Genomic DNA, 25,301 nt, shown 5'->3' with positions numbered 1-25,301 from the left:
AGTAGGTTAAAAGACTCACTGTAGTGTTGTAGCAGAACCCAGTGAAGAGCAAAGCCAGGTATTTCAGGAGGCACACAGTAACAATATAGCAGGACCCTGCAATGTAGCAGACCCGGATGGCTCAGGATGAACAAAGTGAAAATGTAGTAGAGTCCAGCAATGCAGCAGAGGTGGGTATGTCAGAAGACACAGTGGCGATAAAGCACAGCTGAGCATTAGCAGAATGGAGCATTGACAGTCACAAAAAAAACAATGGGGTAAAAAAAATGACAAAACCAATGCTGAAAAAATTGCCATGTAGATGCCCACCTTCTAGGATTGAGCAAATGGAGGCACGACACTAATATAAGAGAGATGACTCGATGTTAAGAGGCTTCTGCAATCCCCCAACCACACAGCAATGAATTCTGCAGATCAAATATGGCATCACAATCTCGAGAATCAGGAAGAAGAGAAAGTTCTGAATTGCGCTGCAGAATGGATGAACGCGTCAAGCCAAAACATCTTGATGATCACCAAGACTTTTGGGCGAATAGTCTGTGGACTGATGAGACAAAATTTGAACTTTTTGGAAGGTGTATGTCCCACTACATCTGGCGTAGAAGTAACACAGCATTTCAGAAAAGGAACATCATACCAATAGTAAAATATGGTGGTGGTAGTGTGATGGTCTGTTTTGCTGCTTTAGGACCTGGAAGGCTTGCTGTGGTAAATGGAACCATGAATTCTGCTGTCTACCAAAAAATCCTGAAGGAGAATGTCCGGCCATCTGTTCGTGACCTCAAGCTGAAGCGCACTTGGGTTATACAGCAGGACAATGATCCAAAACACACCAGAAAGTCCACCTCTGAATGGCTTAAAAAGCACAAAATTAAGACTTTGGAGTGGCCTAGTCAAAATCCTGACCTTAATCTGATTGAGATACTGTGGCATGGCCTTAAAAAGGCGGTTCATGCTCGAAAACCCTCCAATGTGGCCGAATTTCAACAATTCCCCGAAGGTGAGCTGCCAAAATTCCTCCAGAGCGTTGTAAAGACTCATTGCCAGTTTTTGCAAACGCTTGATTGCAGTTGTTGCTACTAAGGGCCCAACCAGTTATTAGGTTTAGGGGGCAATCGCTTCTTCACACAGGACCCTGTAGGTTTGGATTTCTTTTTCCGTTAATAATAAAGTCCTTCATTTAAAAACTGCATTTTGTGTTTCCTTGTGTTATGTTTGATTTTGTTTTGTGATCTGAAACATTTAAGTGACTAACATGCAAAAGAATAAAAATCAGGAAGGGGGCAAAGACTTTTTTATACTGCCGTAAGTCTGTTCTCGGCGGCACATCCCGGAAGCACTCTAGTTTTCCATGGGCACTGAATGGCACTAGTATTTGTCAGTATCTGGCGGTATTATTTATGCATAGTACAGACATTTGAATTGGCGTATTTAAGAAGTATGAGCGGCGGGTAAACGCGGCTTATTACTGTCCATGCAGCATTGCGAGCTGCGTATTTTTGCTTGCTGTGCTGTTTCATTATCACTCCAGCTGTATTGTGCCCGCTCACATGTTAGACATCTCCGGGATAAATAGATGGATGATCAGACTTGCACAGTGGGCAAACTCCAGAGCACTTTATCTTGAACATCACTCGCAGCCAAGAATCACTCACACAGAAAATTAGTCAGCTGGAAATTGATTGAAATTGCAAATTCTTACACCCCAAGAGGGGAAACCTGCTTAACCCTCTGCGGGGCGTAGCGCTGGGTCCTCTCCATAGTGGGAGGTATTTACAGCACACGTAAGCAAACTGTGGAGACATGCTGTGACTTGTAGTTCCTGCGCTGCTTGCTCGACTTTAATTTCAGCGGAGAAAGTCATCTGAAAGTGCTGAGTGCTGATATCGAGACATCGTCAATGGTTTCTGCTTAATAAAGTTTAAAAGGGTTGTCCCAAAAAAAGAACCAATATATTGTGCATCCACAAGAAAGAGGAAAAATGTATGATCTTTGGGGGTCCAACTGCGGATAACGAGGGGGCGTAAATTCCTCTTTGTGAATAGACTGATAAGGAGCAAGTGCAGTCACCAGTCCTATGGACAGTGAATGGAGCAGTGGTCGCACATGCTCACTACAGCTCCATTCACACAAGGGACCCCTATTCTCTTGATCAGTGGGGGTCTCCGTGGTCAGACCCCAGTAGTTATTCATTTATCACCTGTCCTGGTCATTTATGGAAAACAGAGACTATTCTGTATTCTGAAAAAAAAAATAATGAAGATATGATAAATAGTGCCGCACAGTGTGCACATAGAGACGTACACTGCCCAAGTAGTGCAGTGTTTTGTTGGTCACATACATTGCGGAGACACATATCTCACATATTGATCAAAGTTCTTTCTTTGCTTCCATAGCCAATATAGTGCCATATAGTGTAAAAAAAAACCTTATACAGTGCTATATACTATGTATATTTCGAGTATACAGCGTCCACACAATGGCTGCAGTGTACAACGACATTAAGCACAATGGCCGCAGTCACAAAGCCAGACAGAGTACCACTAAACGTTATGTATGTCTCAGGTGGGTATACATTGTGTTATGCTGCGGTATATATTATTCTGACTTTGAAGCCTCCATTCACATTCAGAGACAGATTCTGATTTCTGCACATCTGATGGCTATGGTGGTCCTATATTTGGTGGGACTGATGGTGATAATGTAATATATGCTGAATATATGGATGTATTATATATGCCGAAGTGACATTAGTTATGTGTACAGTATAGCAAAAGGCTCGGACTGGCCGGGCGGAGAGTCGGTGGATCCTCCGGTGGGCCCCGCCCTCCAAGTAACAATGTAGTTTATGTGCACTCTATGGAAATATTGGTTATGAGTACAGTATAGAAAAAGGTTTACATGAACTTCATGGTAATTTTATCTACTGTATGTATGTGGTTTGTAACTAATGGTAGTAATATTGCTTCTTCTCTTTATTTGTCTTTTTACAGTTGTACAGCTCAATGGACTTTGGAAGAAGATGGCATCTAATGCACGAAAGGATAACCCCAAATAGATTCTACTGGTAGGTTCATCTTAATCATATTATTAAACAGCCACAGTGTGAAATTCAACAGCTAAGTATTTTGATTAAATGTTCTGTGCAAAATACTATATTTCAATATTACTTTCCATAAGGAGCAGCTTTTTTTCTCTCCTAGCATTCATTATAACCCCTGCTGTGTAATTTACAAGAAGAGCGGAAGAAAGAAGGTGACAGATGCTACTTATATAGTGCATCTGGCTTACTAAAAAATAGTTTTGACTTTTCCATTTCATTTTCATGTAAAAAGAAATAACTACTATAATACTGCCCCTATATACAAGAATATAACTACTATAATACTGCCCCCTATGTACAAGAATATAACTACTATAATACTGCCCCTATGTACAAGAATATAACTACTATAATACTGCTCCTATGTACAAGAATATAACTACTATAATACTGCTCCTATGTACAAGAATATAACTACTATAATACTGCCCCTATGTACAAGAATATAACTACTATAATACTGTCTCCTATGTACAAGAATATATCTACTATAATACTGCCCCTATGTACAAGAATATAACTACTATAATACTGCTCCTATGTACAAGAATATAACTACTATAATACTGCTCCTATGTACAAGAATATAACTACTGTAATACTGCTCCCTATGTACAAGAATATAACTACTATAATACTGCCCCTATGTACAAGAATATAACTACTATAATACTGCTCCTATGTACAAGAATATAACTACTATAATACTGCTCCTATGTACAAGAATATAACTACTGTAATACTGTCCCTATATACAAGAAAATAACTACTATAATACTTCCCCTATGTAGAAGAATATAACTACTATAATACTGCTCCCTATGTACAAGAATATAGCTACTATAATACTGCTCCCTATATGCATGAACATAACTTTTAACAAACAAAATGTAAGCTCTAAAGAAGAATTCAGAGAATGTTCATGTGACATGCAGAAGTAGTGCTGTTGCAAGTGTGACATGCAGAAGTAGTGCTGTTGCTTTAAAAGCATTCAGCAACTATTAGAAGTAACACAAGCACATGAGACAGGGAGTGTTGTGCTCCAGAAGCATCCAGCAACTAGAGGGGTTAACACAGTCACAGGAGAAGGGGAGGGTTTTAGTAGAGCCCCAGGGGGATTGTGGGGAAATTGTTTACTGTCTGGCTGGAGCCGAAGAGAAAGGTAGTGTGTGTGTTCTGTATCTCACAGAAGTGCCCCTGCAAGTGAAAAGGATTCAAGTCAGGAGTGAAGCTAAGCACATGTCAGGTAGAGTTCCTGAACTAGCATAGCAGAGTATTGTCAGGCAGAAAGATAAGGACTGGAAAAAATGGTGTCACAGGGATCATCTCTGTCAGCAAACCCTACCCCCCTCCTCCATCTCACTGTGCTGTAAAGAATGCTGTGTTCATTAATGTGCCTGTGCATTAGAACTGTGCTGTCCTGTTCTACTGGGAAGACTGTGAACTGCTCTGCTGCTAAGGAAACTGTACTGTTTGTCACTGGAGCCTGTTGCTCATAAGACTTAACTTGCAGTGGCTGTGCGGCTTCTTATTAAATGCTACTGTTCTACCGTTTATGAGGACTCTTGTCAAGTGTGTCTGGTCAGCAAGTGAAACAACCTACGTGTCTGTGCCTGAGGGTCAATACCCCTGTGTGCCTGAGAGAAGCTGCAGCACATGGTCTATGGTCGCCCTGAGTAACGGTTCCCCCAGGATTCCAAAGAATTCATGTAACCTGTCTCGCCCCTATCTGAACCTAGCGGCGTGCGTGTAACATTCATCTTTCTCTCTCTGTTGTCTCCTCATACTAGAATACTAGTGATGTAGCTTTGGCCTCTGTAGTTCTGGGGACTCTTCTTCCATCGCGTCCATTTGTCCCTTTCCTCCCCGTATATTCTCCTGCTTGTGTCAGCTCTGAAGTAATGAATGAGGTCACACGGAGGAGAAGAGATTATTGGTTTAGACGACCATACATCCTCTATAGGCGAAGGTTGTTTTTTTTTCCATCTCTATCCCATAATGTTATGGAGATCAGCGCTGCCTTAATCCTATGATGGTGGAGATGATGATGAAATGTTCCAGACTTCTTGACTCTTCTCGGTCGGTTTCGATGCTCTTGTGAGGGTTATGTGAATGTCTGAGGATGCCCGGATATGGGATTAAACATTTTTAGGAACGTGCCGATCCATAGAAGCCGCGCCCGGTATTAACGCTGTTTCGGCAGCACCCACGCTCATTATGGATGTACGGCAGTGTCTCCTCATCATTATTCACAGGGTGGATTTATGATGGCTGATCATTCTCATAGTCATATACTCTTTACAGTAGATTTTCAACTAATTAGAGCAACGTTTAGGAGGACATGTATTGGAAGGCAGAAGTGTTGATAGCGATGTGATTTTACATTGCTAATGGTCTTTAAATTATGTTCACTTGTCTCCCAAAATGATAAAACTGCACTTCCGGATGACTTTCCTGATGGAGCAGCAGTTGTGCTGCAGAGCTGCTCTTCTCATAGTAATAATAAACACCATCGGCTCTAAGTTTGCAGACTGGAGTTCAGTGGTGGGCGATGTTCACACGGTGCGTTTTTTTCTGCAAGTTAAACCCACTCTCTTGGCAGTTAAGCTGCTTAAAAAAAAAGCAGGTTTTGCTGCAGTTTTTTCTGCTTTTTTTCATGCTGATACAGATTAGTGCCTGATGTTCCTGAGCTTTCTGCACCAAAATCTGATCCGTTAGTTTTTGCTGCTTTTTTGCATTTACTCATTGCTTTCAATGAGTGAAAGAAGTGACACGATGCGGTTTCCAAAAACGCAGCAGTTTTCCAATTCAGTCAGAGAAAAGAAACAATGTGTGTGCAGGAGATTTCTCACATCTCATGGCATTTGCTGTTACTGTAAAATGCAGATTTTAATTTGCATTAAAAAAAATGCAGCAAAAACACAACGTATGAACGTAGCCTAATGGTCACCCTATCACCCACCTGCCTATAGGACACCTTATGCAATCACCTGCCCCTCCGTGTTTCATGTGTTTCCACTGCAACGTGGCTACAAAAGCCGATCATTGATAACTTTTCACACTGCATTTTAGAAAGGAAACATTGAGGACGTCTTTGACACACGGCACATGAACATACATTAAAGAGGTGGTCCACTACTTTTACATTGATGCCCCATCCGTAGGTTAGGGCATCAATGTCTGATAGATCCGGCACCCCCGCTGATCAGCTGTTATCTGTGCCAGCGGCTGCCACCACCGCCCTGAAGTGATCACCTGTGGGACTCGGTCGTCCATCTGTAGTGGCTGCCGCGGGGTACTACACCTCCGTCTCCTATTGAATTGAATAGGAGGAGGATGTGTAGTACCCCATGGTCGCCACTACAGCTCCGCGAGTAAGCACTTCCAGCTGGTGGCCGCCAGCACCGATAACAGCTGATCGGTGGGGGTGCCGGGTGTGGGACCCCAGCCGATCAGACATTGATGCCCTATCCTATGGATGGGGCATCAATGTAAAAGTAGTGGACTACTTCTTTAAATATTTTAAGCACACCTGCAGGGATCCCAGTAAAATCCTCATAGTTTATGCCCATTTACTTGTAAATTCAAGCTAATATTTGTATCCTTCTTCGAGGCTGCATGCAACGTTCATCCTAATAAAGGGCAGAATGGGAGGAGAGCTTAATGACTGCCACCGTTATGTGCCTCCTAGCTATCTAATATCAAGTAGTCCTGCGATTAGCAACCATTCAATGTGGAAGGAAAGGGTGGAACAAGACCTAGAGGGCTGGTGGACATGGAGACTGACGATACTTTAACAAGGCAGAGAGTAAAAGCAACATTCCGTTAATAACTGGGGGAACTCTGCCCACATATGTCTGTGATTAAAATTGGAAAGTATTTGTAGAAGAAAAATAAATAGCAGTTTATACTTCTGAATCACAAATATTCCATTCAGTAAAAGCGGCCGACGGTATAGAAAAATCACATTAGACGATACTTTCTGATACAATTAGAAAAAAAGTTTTATTGATGCGCATCAAACTAAAAAAGGTGAGAAAACACTTTTATTATTGAGCAAACGTGGATTTCGGAATCATTTGGAATATGTGTCAGGAGCCTGAACAGCGCCCCCTGTGGCTGGTATATTTTAGCAATAGTTGATATGTATTTCTTTCATAGTTTTTCCTGTATAAAAGGCAGATTTTTTGTTTATAAGCAGAGTGAGGGTTATTTCAAGACCATAAACTGAAGCTCAGCTCCATAAATCAATTGACTCATTGTTTGACAACAATGGAATAGTCTTTAACTCCATTCTGTTTTTGACTATTGCCCTCTGCTGTTGTGAGCGCTTTTCTTGCTTAACCTCTATTTAATATGCATGTGGTTAATTGCAGGAAGCTAATCATTAATTAATATAAATAGGCAGGAGATGACCTTATAATATTCCCACTCATAAAACCTTCACATAGCTGCAATACAGAGAATGAAAATGAAAATATATGCGGTGGAAACATCGTCCACAGAAAGCAATCCGCCTCTAAACTAAGAAAAGTATTCCAACACATTGTGTCAGGTCAGAATCATCTCACATCTGCAACAAATACACTGGATTAGGTGCAGAAATAGTTACTACACAGTGTATATTACTGTTACACCCCGGCCCCACTATCAGTATTTGGTCAGTATTCAGTCAGTATTTTTTCTCAGGAGTGAGTGATAAATGCAGAATTGGTGACTTGTTTCTATTATACCTTTTCTCTGATTGTTCCTCACCTGGTTTGGGCTGCAACTCCTAAGAAAAAATACTGACCGAATACTGACCAAATACTGATAGTGGGGCCTTAAAGTAGTTATATTCCTGTACATTGGAGCAGTATTATAGTAGTTATATTCTTGTACATAGGGAGCAGTATTATAGTAGTTATATTCTTGTATATAGGGGGCAGTATTATAGTAGTTATATTCTTGTATATAGGGGGCAGTATTATAGTAGTTATATTCTTGTACATAGGGGCAGTATTATAGTAGTTATATTCTTGTACATAGGAGGCAGTATTATAGTAGTTATATTCTAGTACATAGGAGCAGTATTATAGTAGTTATATTCCTGTACATAGGAGCAGTATTATAGTAGTTATATTCTTGTACATAGGGGGCAGTATTATAGTAGCTATATTCTTGTACATAGGGAGCAGTATTATAGTAGTTATATTCTTGTACATAGGAGCAGTATTATAGTAGTTATATTCTTGTACATAGGAGCAGTATTAGAGTAGTTATAATCATCTTCCGTTTTTCTAGGTATGCTTGTCACTTGCAGGCTATTTCTGAAGTTGTTTTATAACTTGGCAGTGAAGTTACTTCAAACATCTTGGAGAACTTTCTACAGACTTGATGATGTTGAGATCAGGGCTGTTTGGGGGCCATATCATCACTTCCAAGACCATTCAGTCTCTTTGGGATCACATGAAGAGACAGAAGGATCTGCACAAGTCTCATACACAGAAGATTTGGGGTCACTTCTCCAAGATGTTTGGAACAATCTCCTGCTGAATTTCTACCAAACTGTGTGAATGTGTATTTAAAAGTATTAATGAAGGCAAAGGCCGGCCACCAAATATTAATGTGATTTACATTTCTCTTTTTGTTATAAATATATAGTTTTTTTTTCTTTATTTTTCTATACTCAGCATACTTCGTAAATACGTGTAAGGATTGTAACTCGCCATTAATTTCAGTACTTTTATGGTCCGCCGCTTTTCCAAGATAACATCTTTCGTATTTCCCTGGTTTCGGTCCAGACTTCATATTACCAGTGATTTATGTTGCTATTTTTTTTCAGGGCAATTTTTCTTTTTCTACGATTTAGTACAGACATATATTATTTGTGCAGATTACAATGTATCGTCGCCTCTCAACTCATCCCCGAAAGATGAGACGGCGTTCCACCTGTTGTGCCATAAAGTGCTCTCCGATGGATGATGCGCGGCCCAGGACGAGACTCCAGCTCTTTATATTTATTCATGATGATTGGGAGCAAGTGTTAAAATATGCAATTTACGGATCTTCCAGGAGTCCAGGAGTCCAATATTTCTGGCATTTTCCTTCCACCTTTTTGTCAGCCAACAAAAAGCCAAAATAAGTTATGCTGCAGCTCGGAGTAATGATTACAGATTGTGGCGCTCACCAGTCCAGACAGGAAAAAAATTGGAATTTGAGGGATTGACGGCCAAATCCTAACTACAGAGCTGGCAGCGGGAGATGGAACGGACTGTAATGCGGCTTGTTACAATGTATCAGATATTGCAGGCCGTTCAGTTACAGGATAAGTGGGCAGTAAGTAGCGGATATGTAACCGATGAAGCAGAGCTAAGTAAGAGTTGTAACGTGCACAGAACAGACACTTAATGACAAATCCAGCTCCAGAGATCAGGCTGTCAATGGTGCACGTGATGTGTGATTTTTCGGAGGGGGGGTCTGCATGTGATTCTTCATATACCATGCAGTGTATGAAGCCTGTACAGAAGCAGATGGGAGCCATGTCTATCACACTAGTAGCCAGGTTTGCTATGGTTTAGTGGTGAGGGTTGCACATGCAATTTGCCACTTTAATTTACTTTCTGTAGAATTTTTATTAAAAAAAATAAATAAAAAAAAATAATTTGTTTAATGCACTTTTGTTCCTATAGAGAAGCCTATGGGAAAATGCATGAAAAATGCTAAACGCATTTAAGAACAATGGAAGAAAAGCCAAAAATACAGAAAGAAATTGCAAGGATGCACCAGAAAAAAATCAGTTTGCCACACATGTAATATTCCCCTACGGACTAACGCTTGCCGGGGTGCACATCAAACGGTAGCGGGACCAAATGCTCCTGAAAACAATCTGTGATCTCGCCAACATAGGGAGAAGAAATAATATATTTTTTTTTTCATTACGAATTTTCCCCAAAATTCAGATCCCAATAAATCAAATTTTGGGTGGATTTTGTTTGTATGAATCAAGCTAAGAGGTGGCCGGACATGATTCTTCTACTCATCTCTCCTTGGCCGTCTCTATATAAGTTCTGACACCGATGCTTCCCAGTCGGCTCCTGTTTGGGCTTCTTCTCCCTCCGCGTCTTCTCTGACAAGGCCCCACTCGGTCACAGGACCCCTCAGTCACGTGTGGCCCATCCCACATGACTGCGTGGGGCCGTGACACTAATGTCAGGTGCATTAACGGTGTCAGGGGCTCAGTGAGGAGCAGAGATCGGAGCCAGGCACGAGTGGAAAAGAAGACCAAGAGGCGTCAACTGGGGACCAGGTGAGGGACAGCAAAGGACATGGAGGACCAAGGAGAGGTCAGATCACAATCCCCTTCATCTTGCCCCCCCTAAAATTGAGCAAATCTGCCCAGATCATATGTCTTCAGATTTGCTCAGTGCTAGCCACTAACCATGATTCTAGATGGCACCAATGATCCGATCAGCCAGTAGGCGACTTTTACTAGTCCATTGTCTGATCGAAGACACATGATTTGGGGCAAACGCTCTCATGAACGCTCATAAGTCTATGTAGTGAAAATAATGGGACGAATTCCACCAGAAAAAGCAAAGCAAAAGGTGCAGTGTGTGAAACCGTCCCAAGATTTACTCCTAATTTGTCAAGGGTTTTTATACCGCCGGGGAGAAGGTCATCTCACATCACCGATCCCTCCAGGATGGAGGCGAAGAAAAAAATCACAGGTTTCAGATCAGAGCAGCTAATAAGACATCGAGCGATAATCTAATATCACATCTATTATCCGATCATAGCGGGAGATGGGGGTCAGACAGACGCCTCCTGTAAGGACCTGTGCCCCGAGCTTCTCTCTCACGTCTTGTGTGATTCTCTAATATCACATCTATTATATGTTATGGCATCTGGAAATGAGCGAATCTTTGTAAATTCAAATTTACCAAATTGTTCCAAAAATTTGATTTGCAGTAAATAGCAAATACTCCAAAACCTCCGGTTACCCATAAACACTTGTATGACACTATTCTCTTTTCCTCACTCATGAATCTTCTTCTTTGCTGAGCTGTCACACACTATGTGTACAGTTTGTTCAGTATTTATCTATGACTGAGCTGTGCCATCCTGTCACTAGGGATGTGAGCGGACCCGTGGATGTTCCGGTTCGACCGAACTTTAGTCCAAAGTTCGGTTCGGGTACCAGAACTCTACCTTGAACGCAAACCCCATAGACGTCAATAAGGACTCAAACTTTGGTGCTGTAAATGGGCTGTAAAATTCTCTCTCTGTCTCCTGCGCATCCGAACTCTGAACACTAAAACAGACTTCCGGTAGAAGTCCGTATTCGGAATTCAGCACCTGTCCGGTACAAACCCCGAACTTTACAATTCGGGCTTACTCATCTCTACCTGTCACTACCCAGATTCATCACACAAATGGCTACTGCATTCCCTGCCTTAGCTTTTATACTGGCTCTGATAGTCCCTCTCCTGACTGCGCTATACCATGCGATATTCACAAGGCATTATGGGAAAGCCTGTGAGGATGAACTTGAGGTTATGTGATCCTTCTCTGACTATGCCATTTTCAGCATTTTTTTAATGCGGCAGCGGCCATTTTTAGAGTTTGCTACAAAATGAATCCCAAATTGCTCAAATTTACCGGGTTGATTGAATTCCTAAAAATTCGAAATCTCAGCTTTTGCTGGCAATGTGAAAAGCAACTTCTTATTTTCTTAAAAAAAAATGCTGCAAAAACAATGCATGTGAAGATGACTCAACAGTTTATTTAAAACCTGTGATTTTTGGAAAGTTTCTGCTCCAAAAATTGCTGTAAAAAAAACTTAGTGTGAACACAACCTAAAACCTGTGCCTGCAGTTGTTTTTCTGTTTTATATACCGCCCTGTACTGGAGCGAGAATTGGGATTCATTTTCCTACTTTTTGAGAACTCATGATCTATATTTCTGGTCTGTGCATTTTTGCATCGCTCACCAGCTACGAGCCACAATGGACATTATAGCAAATTTGTCACCTTGATTGGCCACAGCCCTGGGCAAAATTGGGAAAAAAGATGCAATATGTTTATGCAACTATCAATTATTGTGAATTTTTGAAACTAGAAAACCTCCGGCGTAGAGGAATGATACAATCCCACCTCTATGTTTTTGGAAAATGTGTTACACGCACGCCGCTAGGTTCAGATAGGGGCGAGACGGGTTTCATGAATCCTCGGGGAACTGTTACTCAGGGCGACCATAGGCTGCAGTTTCTCTCAGGCACACAATAGATTCAATAGCTGACCAGACACATCTGACAAGAGTCTGTTTCAACAGTTTAACAGTGGAATTTAATCTGAAGAATGGCCAGTGCAATTCAGGGATATTACAGCAACAATCTTCATTACAGTACAGTTTGAGTTTCTTGAACAACCGGCTCCAGTAACAATACAGTAGTTTCTTCACAAGGCACAATATTACAGTCTCTTCAGTGGCATAATTCAGCATAGATTAGATCTCTTAGCAGCACACTTCTATACATACACAGCCACAGGCTTTTCCTTCACAAGGACACAATAGCACACAGCATTCTTTATCCTGCATGGAGATGGAGGTGGGAGGATTTGATGAGGGAGATGATCTCTGTGACACAATTCCTTCCAGTCCTTATCTTCCTGCCTGATAATACTCTGTACTGTTAGTTCAGGGAGTTTATCTGACCTGTGTTTAGTTTCTCTCCTGATCTGAATCCTGTTCAGTTGCCTTCTGTCAGATCCAGATAACATACCACCTCTCTCTTTGGCGTCTGCCAGACTACAATAACAAGTTCCCCATAATCCCCCTGAGTGGGACTCTGCTAAAATACTCCCCTTCTCCTGTAACTGTGTTAACCCCTCTAGTTGCTGGACGCTTCTGAAGCAACAGCACTACTTCTGCATGTCACAAATGCAATAAACTTTTTTCTTATCATGAATTTTTTTTGCTGCAACAATGTTGCATTCATCAGTTGGCTGTCACTCAGTATGAAATGTTGTATCACCCTTTGTTGTGTTTCTTTGTTTTTACTGTTTTCATGGGTGTTTCATTATGGTGGTGGCTTCCAAAAAGGAGAGTCCTGATTGACTGGTTTTATTTGTGATCACTTAACCCCTCGATCATTTATATGTCAATGCAAATCATTGAAGGGCTATGAGCATTGCCCCCGGGGGGCGCTCACTCTGCACGATGCCACAGTGCCACTACCTATAGCCTCTGCCCATCCATCCTCTTCACGAGGGCGCAGCCAAGTGTTTTTCCTTTGCATTAAAGCAGATTTTATCGATAGGAACAGCATTTTAGATCGTCTTTATGTCTTTTTTTTTGCTACCGAGCGTCTTGCTAACACATATTTTCTGTTAATTAAGGAGCACAAATGTAAGGGACCTTTCTAAATTATTTAGCGCTCTTTAAGAAAAAGATCGCCGCCATTAAACAGAATATAAAAGAAGCGTTCGGCGAATGAAGCAAATGTTTCCATTTTATTCTTTTTCCTTTCGGGGCGGGGGAAGGGCAGATATTCTTCGTCATCAATTAAATGGGTAATATATAAATAGAAATAAAATCATAATTTATCTTTTTTTAATTTTTTTTTTTTTTTTTTAAGGGACACATAATCCCGCGTGAGGAAGCGCCTCTAAATTATGATAAACTATCCGCCATAAACTCGGCTATGGAGAGCGGAGATTTAAAAGCCGTTAAAGGCTGGAAATAGAGCGCTGCCGAGTATTTTATAGTAATGGCAAAACAATAAAAAAAAATAAAAAAAAAGTTTTTACTTTTTAATCACAGGGAAATAAATGAGGAAGAAAGATTAAATTCTGGGAAATGACATGACGGCCGGCGGTATAGTAATACACTTAATGGGGAAACACCCAATGTACATTACTCACTCTCTCCCAGTCTTCCTCTAATCTAATGAATTCTTTATCTGTGCATACCAAAAAGCAACGGCAGCTACATGTATTTAACCCCTTAAAGGGGAGGGATGTCTCATCTAGAATGCACTACCAAGATCCTGCTGATTTTGAGGAAGCCGTGAGCAGCCAGCCATTTGCTCTCCTGTGGCCACTACAGGGGAAATGAGGTATTACAAGTATTGATCAAAGGGGTTAGACATCCCCTTCTTGAACTAACTGTTTGGCCCCGATTAAAATAAAAAAGCCTATACTCACCTCCTGTGCTGGCGCCATTCCAGTGGTGTTGGCACTTGCGGTACTGGGACTCCCGTACAGTTGTTGTAACATGTGATCCCGACGCCCAATCAGTGATGGCCTCACTTACCCCGCCTTCAGACAAATCGGACATGAAGAGGAAGTCCGGGCTGCAGCTGATCTCTGACTTCCTCATCATGTTCAATTTGACCAGAGGCGGGGACCGTTACGCCATCGCTGATTGGGCACCGGGGTCACAACAACAGCACGGAAGCCCCAGGGACAGCGAATGCCGATACATCAGGAACTGTGTCGGTACAGGACGTGAGTATAAGCTTATTAATTTTATTGGGGCCAAGCGTGGGGTATGAGAAGGAGTTGTTCAAGTAATGGACAACTTCTTTAATTCCATCAGAACTGGATCCGCCCATGAGGAGCAGCTCTCTGCTTAAAGGGGTTTCTTGCTCAGAACCCCCCATATATGAACCAGAATAAAATCCACATATCAGTATCTCCATGAGACAATTCTTTTAACAACAAATTTTGACGTTGGTGTCTGGCTTCAAAATATTTCAAGTGTCCAATAACTTTTTCTAAACTTTTATGGCATTCGAGCTGAAGAGCCACAAGATATATGATACGTATCTGACAGGTTGGCATTCCACCTCTGGAAACATTACTTATGGGGAAAAAAGGTGTGACAAGCCTGTGAGGCAGGGTAGACAAGAGGTCCGGGGTCAGATAACAAGAGAGCTCGTCATAAACTAATGGGAAGACAGAGGTGTAGTCAGGTCAGAATTCCAGGAAAGTAGTGGAGCAAGACAAAGGGGCTAGGCAAATGGATGGTCAAAGGCAAATCCAAGGTCGGGCAATAAAGATCAGACTATAAGAACTCAGAGCAAAAGAGCAAACACACACCACTTGAGCTAAGCTACAAACGGCAGCAGTTAGATACAGACAGACAGCTAAATAGCCAGGTAATAATGCAGGACAGGTGATACCTGGAGGAAATAAAGCAAGTCCCGGCCCTGATTGGGTGGCTGGACTGTCACTCACAATACTGACAGATCAGCACGCCCCAGCCTCAGATTGGACGGCTGAACTGTCACTCACTGCGTCCAGACACATCGATAGGAGGAATCGTGACAAAACGGGTCCTCCAATGTTTTTACTAGCCGCAGTGAGAAAGCATGGAGAGGTAGTGCACACGTGGAGGGGCGAACATAGAAATCCAGGGGCTCCTAAGCGATGGTCTGAATTAAGCCTCCCGAATAGCTGCCATTAAATAACCCATTGGGTTCCTTCCATTATGACGGGTGATGATAGATGGCCCCCTACTTATCTAACAAAATAGGTGAAAATAGCTAAAAATTTATTGTGCAAATGAAATCCTGAAAATTTTGTATTTGGGTGAATCCAACATTTTGGGGAAATTCGTAACAAATTATTATTTTTTTTTAACAAAACGAATCTCTCATTTCTAGTCACTGTGGAACTAAGTAGTCTGCTATTTTTTTTTTGGAGGGAGGGGAAGGGATTCTGAATGGAAATCCAAAGGATTAGTGCCGTTGAATGACCATGCGGCTTCATCTTCGACTTTTCAGATTCTGAATTTCAGGTAGAACTCGGAGAGCGGAATCATTTTTGGACAATTGAGCACAGCTTTATTGTGGGAACCTCATCTTCGATGGACGGACCAACCATGAGATCAGACCAGGGTTACAACCAGATCACTTAATCCAGGTCCGTTTCCCATTGAGATCCAATCACGGCACCCGCAGAAGGCCGAGCTGGGAGATGCGGCAATGCTGCCTTGTATGTGTCATTATTGCGGGATTATCGGTGTGAATGGGGACGAGTAAATCATATCAGTATATGTAATGCAATCTGCACCTGCGCTTACTGCGAGTGGAGCAATGTAAGTGACTGCAGACCCGCAGCTCTGCTCCGTAATGAATAGTAATCTTGCTGGGACCGGAATAGTTGACTTGATGTATGGAGGTTTTAGGCTGAGCTGACACTAAGATCTATACATGACGGCTGTGTAAGCCAAGGATTGTCTTCCGTGGTATCAGCACCTACCGGGCCACAATCTGCTAATGAATGGATTGTAACACAGGGAAATGCTATTTCTCGTGTCAGCAGATTACTTTCTGCATGTTTACAGTGCGCTTAACCAGATAGATTTTTACTTTACGGGAAGCGAAGATATTGACCTAAGCGCGTGTAAGGGAGACGACCCCGAGCTACCGAAGCCTCCATTTTTTTTTTTCCCTATAAGTTTTGAAGGCAACTTTTAGGGCATTTATAGGACGCATTGATCGAGGGCAGATAGTTGGGGCACATACGATGGCTCCTTCCATGTATTTCCCTTGAGCAGAACATCTTATGAATGTCCTAAATAAGGGACAAAAACTCTTTAAAGAGTAAAGAAACTTTTTTTTTCATTTGTGGGCAGTAGATGAGTGTGCGTCCGGGTCCTGAGAGCTCCACCGATTGCTCAATAGACCCCCAAACAGTTAGTTACAGTTTAGTTCCAATGATGAACTTTTTGTGAGTTTTTTTTTTTTTTTTGTAATTATTATTATTTATTTTAAAAAATATTAAAACAAATATATTATTTATTATTAATTATTAAATTATTTATTAAGAAAATATATATTTAAAAAAATGAAAGTGACCTATTTTATTTAATGGGTGCAGAAAATCTGCAGCATCAAAAACTCGCCAAAAAGCTCAACATGGGAATGTAGCCTTAGGCAGGGTCCTCGCTCCTCCTGTACCAGTCGCTGACTCGTTTTGTTAAGATTATGTAAATGCTTTTGTTATGTATATCCCTATCACATGTAAAGCGCCATGGAATAAATGGCGCTATAATAATAAATAATAATAATAATAATAGTTAAAGAGTGATTAAACTTTCAGGAAGTTTTTTTTTTTTAAGGTCCAGAGAGCCCCACCGATCGCTCACTAGACCCCCCGTACAGAACAGCTCCTGTCTGAGCGCACGGAGCGGCGGAGCACGGCTTCCCCGATCTGTAGGCAATTCCTGCCAAATCTGAAAAAACTTCCTGAAAGTTTAGCTACTCTCTAAAGCGGTTTTCTGGGACTGAGACAATGATGACTTATGTATAGGACAGGTCATCAATATCAGGTCGGTGAGGGTCCGACTTCCCCCACGGTCAAAAGAGCACAGTATACGCAGTCACAAAACCTCAGCTCTGTACACCATGTAGTGGCCGTTCCCATGTACAGCAGCTCGGCTCCCACGGCAGGATAGGACATCAGTATCTCAACCCCTTTAATTCTTTAGTCCGATGATCAGATGAAAAGTAATCTGTCACATACGTCCTTCCTTATCTTTCCTCATGGCTCAAAATATCCCTTAGATGAATGATGTAAGATGATCAGCTTGGAAAATAAAACATGATGTTGTGATACTCTGCCTGCAGATGTTTATGCTATAGTTGCCTATGTATGGCCACCCAGTGGTTGTGTTTTGCATTGCAGCCTGTAGGGAGTTTTGCCTGCATGTTGCAATAATAATAATAATAATTAATAATAATATTAATATATAATATGTATCAAAGTTGTGTTATGAGAAGTTAGAGTCCTAAATGGATCTAGCAGAAGAGCATCTGTAATGTGTCCTAAAAAGTTATATAAGTTCTGATCAAAAGGAAGAAATAAAGAGCATCATATGTACTAAATGGGTTGTAAGAATATATAAAAACATGGCTGCTTTCTTCCCGAAACCGCGCCATATTATTCCATGGGCAAAATGTGGTATTGCAGTGTAGTGCCCTTTAAGTGACATATAGACATACATAGGATAAACATCTCCTGACAGAGTATCACAAAATACATTTTTTTTTTACAAACCTTTTTATTTTGGGGCACTCATCTCAGAATATGGTGAGCCAAGAGGAAAGGGGGAAAGGGAAGGAAAGACACATTTTTAAGAAGAAAGTCACCTGCTATGACATCACAATGACCACTCAGGGGCGTCACTCAGCATGTGGTAGGTGTAAAGGTCAATTGCAGTCATTAATACCCTTATTTATACACCTCTACCCTAGACAATCGGTAATTATACGCTTACACGTGTCCTTCTTCTCTTGGCTTGAGATGTCATGAATTAGCAGTATGCGATAACCTGCTTTGAACAAAAACAAATTAAAAAAAAAAAGTTTGGTCCAGACAAAAGTTTTGGATTTTTAGTTGTTTTGGGAACCAAAATGTAAGGATCCAGGGTAGATAGAAGCTGCTGTTAGACCCATAGAGCGAGATACGTTCCCTGGTCAGGTTGACCCATTCTTGCCATTCTCCTGGACTAATTTCGGAGACTCCTACAAAATATGGAGGCGTCTTGGACTTGGAAGAGTTGGAAAATCTCGCAGGCGCCACCCAATGTGTCAAAGAAAGCAAATTTTGGAGGCTTTGGTGGTGCCAAAACCTGCTTTCCTGTGGTGTGTATTGTTGGGGCTTTAAAAAGGTTGTGGCTAGGCTGCGGCCCACCTGCGCAAGTGACCTGTGCTGTGTGCGATGGCCTCCAACATGCCCCCAGCAGAAGGGATGCCCACGGCCTGCCTGAGTAAGCGACAGAGCCTGTGGCTTTATGTTCCATCACAATTGCTAAAAGCAGGTAGTGCGGCCCACAGCCGGAACGGTCCATCTGGCATTTGCCAGAACTGCCAGATGGCCAGTCCGGCCATGGCTACAGGTAAAACTTAGCAGCGCTCCACAATCTCTTTATTCCTTGATTATTAGGTGAACCTACCCGGGCAAGTCTAATTCCAAGGGTCAAATCTCTCTTCTTGCCTTCAAGGGTCGGTATAAGGAGTTGATGGGAAGATGATGACTGGAATGGTATAAGAATGGGGCATCATTTGCATTTTGCTGGTCTTCACAGCCACCTCTTTATGATTGTACCTGATCCTTGCCGTGTGATGAACGTCCTGTGCACCGCGCTGCGGAGATCTTGTGAGATGAGTGAATATTTTTATAACCTCATAATATGGTTATTTCTCTGCCTTGTTATGCGTCTATGGTTCTCTGCGCAGTGACGGCTCAGGAACATACAAGGCTCGGCCCTTGGTGACACATGAAGCCCCTTGTGGTTCGTAGCATGGTGGGACGATTAATGGAAAATCAACTGATGAAATATTGTAGAGCAGGAATAAGAGATTTGCTGATTACGTTCCCATGTTCATGTAGACGACCGTTATCAGTCATGTGTGAAGGGCAATTTGGTCTCTTTCCAGCTGTAACTACAAATCTTGTTACGAGGGATTTGCATGTGGATCTGGGTCTTGCTACTTTATGATGCAGGGCTCTCGTGAATATCTTGATTTCCTCTATGTCATGATGAAACATGGTGGAGCTCCATGGTCCAGTGTGCAAAAAAAAAATCCAAAGTTTCCCCAAATTTAAAAGTTCAACTCTTTATTTCAGAAGTCCGAAACATAAAATAACTTTTCATCATGCAGGCATTTATGAAGCTTCACACAGCCATGGTCTCTTTTATATATTGGGTTTTATGGTAAGTTTGGTGAACTTGACCCCAAGTAAGTGCGACATTCCTTGCTCGGGTGCACACGTTACCTTCATTCGATATGCTCTATGGTTCGGCATTATTAACTGTGAGGGTCGACTGTGGCTCAAGTAGAGGAGCTTGTACTATTGGACTGGTGGAGCTTGAGGTCTTCAGTTGCCATTGATTGACAATCTTGGTCTTCTACACAGGCGGCAGATATTGCTTGACAACCACTAATGTCCACTATTGTGCAAACCACCCACCATGCCATAGCAGGAGAGAATCTGTAATAAAAAAATAAAATTACCAAGACGGGACATCCAATAATGGTTGTCCGCTCCTCTACCGCCTTCTATACCCATCACTTTTATAAGAAAAGGGCAACACAACTTTCTTGACTTTTTATCCATTAATAGTTTGCGGAAGAAAAAAACAAAATGAGCTTATTTCCTATAGTAAGTAATAAGTAAATAGTAATAGTACATGTAAATAACATAGAGCACTTAGTTAACACTATTCTGATTAAAAAAAAACTTGAAAGCCGTCCCACCACGACAAGGTGTACCAAATCGGGACGGTCATCCCACCGCGACAAGGTGCACCCAATCGGGATGGTCATCCCACCTCAACATGGTGTACCCAATCGGGACGGTCATCCCACCGCGACAAGGAGCACCCAATCGGGATGGTCATCCCACCACAACAAGGTGTACCCAATTGGGATGGTCATTCCACCGCGACAAGGTGCACCCAATCGGGATGGTCATCCCACCGCGACAAGGTGTAGCCAATCGGGACGGTCATCCCACCGCGACAAGGTGTAGCCAATCGGGGCGGTCATCCCACCGCGACAAGGTGCAGCCAATCAGGACAGTCATCCCACCACGACAAGGTGTAGCCAATCGGGACAGCCATCCCACCACAACAAGGTATACCCAATCGGGACGGTCCTATCTTGTATCTAGTATTAAAACCTCACCTTGTGTAATCCGACCTCAATGTGAATAAGGTCATGTGTGGTCAATAGAAAGTATTGGGAGCAAAAAAAGAGAAGGCCAAGCTGAGCTAGGTCCAATTATTAAGATACCGGTCCATAGGGGGGTGCATATATAGGAGCCTTTCTGGGATGCATTATAAACACAGGAATTAAAAATGGCACATAGTAGGTTGGGAGCCCATTATGGACTGTGGGTTAGGAGCTTGAAGGTAGCCCTCTTGGCCTGTAGCTGCTGAAGCGGTAGGACCGTAATATCCACCTATGGATTGCAGAAATACATGCAACATGGATTACTCAGGGGGCTGCCCTGGGACCATTACTGTTTTATCTTATTTGTGAAGTTTGACTTTTTAGCACTTTTTTTTGCATTTTCAGATGACGCTTAGTTTTTTAGTGTCATAGGTACCATAAAGAATGTCCTAAAAGGGGACACAATGGCAGATGAGGTTGAATGTTAATACATGGGAGGTTATACATTGAGTAGTAAAATATATACAAGATGTTGACTCTCCAAATCACTATCTGGCGAGTCTCCAAAGGAGAAGGATACAAGAGTAACTGCTGACACTCAATGCCAGTCTGCTGCATCAAAAGCCATCAAGATGTTGTTCTTTTTGGAAAAAGTATGACTTTTAGAAAAAAAAGTATTATTTTACCCTCTAGTGTGACCTCATCTGAAGTACCTGGTCCATAAAAAGGACATAAGAGAGGTGAAAATGGTAGAAAGACGGGCAAACTGAATAATACAAGATATAAGAGAGTGCAGTTATAAAATTGACAAAGGGTCGTCCTCATCTTCAATATCAGGAGTGCACCACTTTCCTACCTCCGGGCTTCCTGTTTTCTGCGGAGGGTGCAGTCCTGATGACTGACAGTTCGGGCCGATGATGCAGCCATGCTCTCTCCGCTGCTGCTCGCAGTGACAGCTATGCAGGGGTGCGGAAATGCACGGGAGCAGAAATGCAGGGGAGCGGAAATGCAGGGGAGCGGAAATGCAGGGGAGCTGAAATGCAGGGGGTGTGGAAATGCAGGGGGTGTGGAAATGCAGGAGAGCTGAAATGCAGGGGAGCGGAAATGCAGGGGAGCGGAAATGCAGGGGAGCCGAAATGCAGGGGAGCGGAAATGCAGGGGAGCGGAAATGCAGGGGAGCGGAAATGCAGGGGGTGTGGAAATGCAGGGGGTGTGGAAATGCAGGGGAGCTGAAGGTGGCCGGATCCAGCAATCTAGCCAGGATTAGAGCAGGACCTGCAATCTATATAGCAAACAGCTTGCCCACGAAACTTGCCCCTCTTAGGTGGCCGGTGACCTTGGAAATGCGCTGTAAAATAGAGAAATATAAATCCTTCAGTTCTTGGGAAGGAAGAGGATTTTTAATGAGGTAAATTGCTACATTTTTACAAGCACTTTGCAATTTTACCCATTAATGAAGATGAGAAAATCCCTTTAATTTACCCTAGAAAAGAATGAGCTGTGGAGGGATGTGACATCTTGCTATAAATGGCGTTTATTCATCCCACTATGTCACTTTACTTGGGCCGTGGGTTTCCTTGCGTTCCTATGAAAACCATTGTGATTTCAGCAATGGGAACTTGAGTTCTGCTGCAGCGACCATCTGAGCTCTGCTACATGCCTTGCAGCAGGGGCTAACACATAGGATCACATTAGATCCAGTGGAAGGGGATAATCTCTGCACACTGCTCAGCTCTTGCCTACGAGCCTCGCACCTCTCTGCCTTATTCCCGCTGACATTTGTGTTCCTGAGAAGCTCGCTTGCGGGGAGCTCTACGGGAGCCTCCGTCTCTTTGTGTGGGTTCCAGCAAGAAGGAAATATACAATGACAAATTCTCTCAGATTGTTTCCATCTCAACTCATTACACCGAGATGGAATCTGCAGCCTGTAATTATGTATTCGACAAAGATTGACGGCGGCAATGGCGCAAAATAAATTCTCCTCCTCGTAAACATTTGTTTTGAGGGATGTGGCGCTCGGTGAATAATGCGACTTCGGGCTGATTTTATTGCTATTAAGTTTTTATGGTTGGTTTGTGAAAGTAAAAAGTTGCAAAAAAGTATCAAAATCAGGAAAATATAACTGAATCTGAGCAAACATTACATAATGTCTACGAGTGAATCATCTCAGGTGATTGTTCAGAATAATCTGTCATGTGAACATGAAGGTCAACATGAAGGTCAATTATTTGTCACAACTTGTGCAGGAACCAACTAGAGGGACGGCCCTTTTAGACTTAATATTAACTAACAGGCCAGACAGAATAACTGAGGTGCAGGTCGGGGGGCACCTGGGAAATAGTGACCCCAACATTATACAATTCCACATGTGCTTCAGTAGGTGCCCAGCAAGGGACTCAGAAAAACACTGAACTTCAGCTAAGAGATGCCCTTCACCTTATAGCCTGGGATAGTATCTTTAGTAATAGGAGCACGGATAGAAAATGGGAAATTTTCAAAACAGTCCTACATAGTCACTGTAGAAGGTACATACCTTATGGGAATAAAAGGGCTAGGAATAGGAGGAAGCCAATGTGGCTAAATAAGGAAGTCAAGAGGGCAATGAAAAACAAAAAAAGGGCTTTCGGTAAACTTAAACAAGAAGGCAGCGAGGAAGCGCTAATATCTTATAGGGAAAAAAACAAAATCTGTAAGAAACAAATAAGAATAGCAAAAGAGGAGACAGAGAGACTAATTGCCAAGGAAAGTAAAACGAATCCCAAACTGTTCTTTAACTATATAAACAGTAAAAGGATTAAAACTGATGGAGTTGGCCCATTGAAAAATAACCTGGGTAAAATCATAGAGGGCGATGAGGGTAAAGCAAACCTACTCAATAGCTTCTTCTCCACTGTTTTCACAAAAGAAAACAATTTATCGGAGGAAATGCAGAGTGATAAAGTAAACCCTCCGCTAAATATCACCCACCTAACCCAGGAGGAAGTTCAGAAACGCCTAAATAATATCAAAATAGACAAGTCACCAGGCCCAGATGGCATACACCCCCGGGTACTAAAAGAATTAAGTAATGTGATAGACAGACCGCTGTATCTTTTATTCAAGCACTCTTTATGGACAGGGACTGTCCCACTAGACTGGCGCCAAGCAAATGTGGTACCAATATTCAAAAAGGGGTCTAAAAGTGACCCTGGGAACTATAGACCAGTAAGCTTAACGTCTGTTGTGGGTAAATTGTTTGAAGGATTTCTTAGAGATGCTATTGTAGAATATCTTAATGATAATAACTGTCTAACTCCATATCAACATGGATTCATGAGGGATCGCTCCTGATGGCCTTCTACGAGGAGGTGAGCTCACAGCTGGACCGGGGAGAGTCAGTGGATGTTGTAGACCTGGACTTCTCCAAAGCGTTTGATACCGTGCCACACAAAAGGTTGGTATATAAAATGAGAATGCTTGGTCTGGGGGATAATGTGTGCAAGTGGGTAAATAGCTGGCAGAGTGATAGAAAGCAGAGGGTGGTTATCAATGGAGTAAGCTCAGGGGGTGTCAGGGTTACTAGCGGGGGGCCTCAAGGGTCTGTCTTGGGCCCTATATTATTTAATATATTTATTAATGATCTAGTGGAAGGGTTGCATAGTAAAATAGCAATATTTGCAGATGATACTAAACTTTGTAAAGTAGTTAATACAGATGAGGACAGGGCACAGCTACAGGAGGATTTAGATAAATTGGGGAGTTGGGCCAAAAAATGGCAAATGGGGTTCAATGCCGATAAATGTAAGGTCATGCACATGGGAAAGAAAAACAGCAGTCACCCATACATATTAAATGGGAAACCGTTGGGGAAATCTGACATGGAGAAGGACCTGGGCGTCTTGGTTAATAGCAAATTAAATTGGAGTGCTCAGTGTCAGGCAGCAGCTGCGAAGGCAAATAGAGTCATGGCATGCATCAGAAGAGGAATAGGAGCATATGATGAGAACATTGTTCTTCCTCTGTATAAAGCGCTGGTAAGGCCGCACTTAGAATATTGTGCACAGTTCTGGGCTCCGGTGCTCAGGAAAGACATATTGGAGCTAGAGAGGGTACAAAGGAGGGCGACTAAGGTAATAAAGGGAATGGAGGGACTAGAATACCCAGAGAGGTTGTCAAAATTAGGCCTATTTACATTGGAAAAGAGAAGGCTTAGGGGAGACCTCATAAACATGAATAAATACATCAGGGGGCAGTACAGAGATCTCTCCCATGACCTGTTTATACCAAGGATGGTGACAAAGACGAGGGGGCACACTATGCGTCTGGAGGAAAGGAGGTTCCTGCACCAGCATAGAAGGGGATTCTTTACGGTCAGAGCCGTGAGACTCTGGAACTCTCTGGGAGAGGAAGTGGTGATGTCCAACTCACTTAATGAGTTCAAGAGAGGCCTGGACGCCTTTCTTGAGAACAATAAAATTACATCTTATGCTTAGTGATAGTTAATTAATCCAGATTGGTGTTGGGAAGTGAATTTTTTCCTCAATGATGTCA

The 25,301-nt window shown here is 42.3% G+C and overlaps 1 protein-coding gene across 1 annotated transcript in view; it reads left to right on the top strand.

Moving 5' to 3' along the window:
* SORCS3 (sortilin related VPS10 domain containing receptor 3) overlaps positions 1 to 25,301 on the top strand; it is a 921,810-nt gene that overhangs the window by 564,607 nt on the left and 331,902 nt on the right. The window contains exon 5 of the mRNA XM_073684759.1: positions 2,994 to 3,067. Within this exon, the coding sequence (XP_073540860.1) occupies positions 2,994 to 3,067 (74 nt within the window). The remainder of the gene's footprint in view (positions 1 to 2,993; positions 3,068 to 25,301) is intronic.

Source organism: Phyllobates terribilis, unplaced genomic scaffold (assembly GCF_046119375.1).
Source record: "Phyllobates terribilis strain yellow unplaced genomic scaffold, ASM4611937v1 Scaffold_5__5_contigs__length_657084704, whole genome shotgun sequence".
Taxonomy (NCBI): domain Eukaryota; kingdom Metazoa; phylum Chordata; class Amphibia; order Anura; family Dendrobatidae; genus Phyllobates; species Phyllobates terribilis.
The sequence above is the reverse complement of the archived record's forward strand: the minus strand, read 5'-3'. Positions and strand labels throughout refer to the sequence as shown.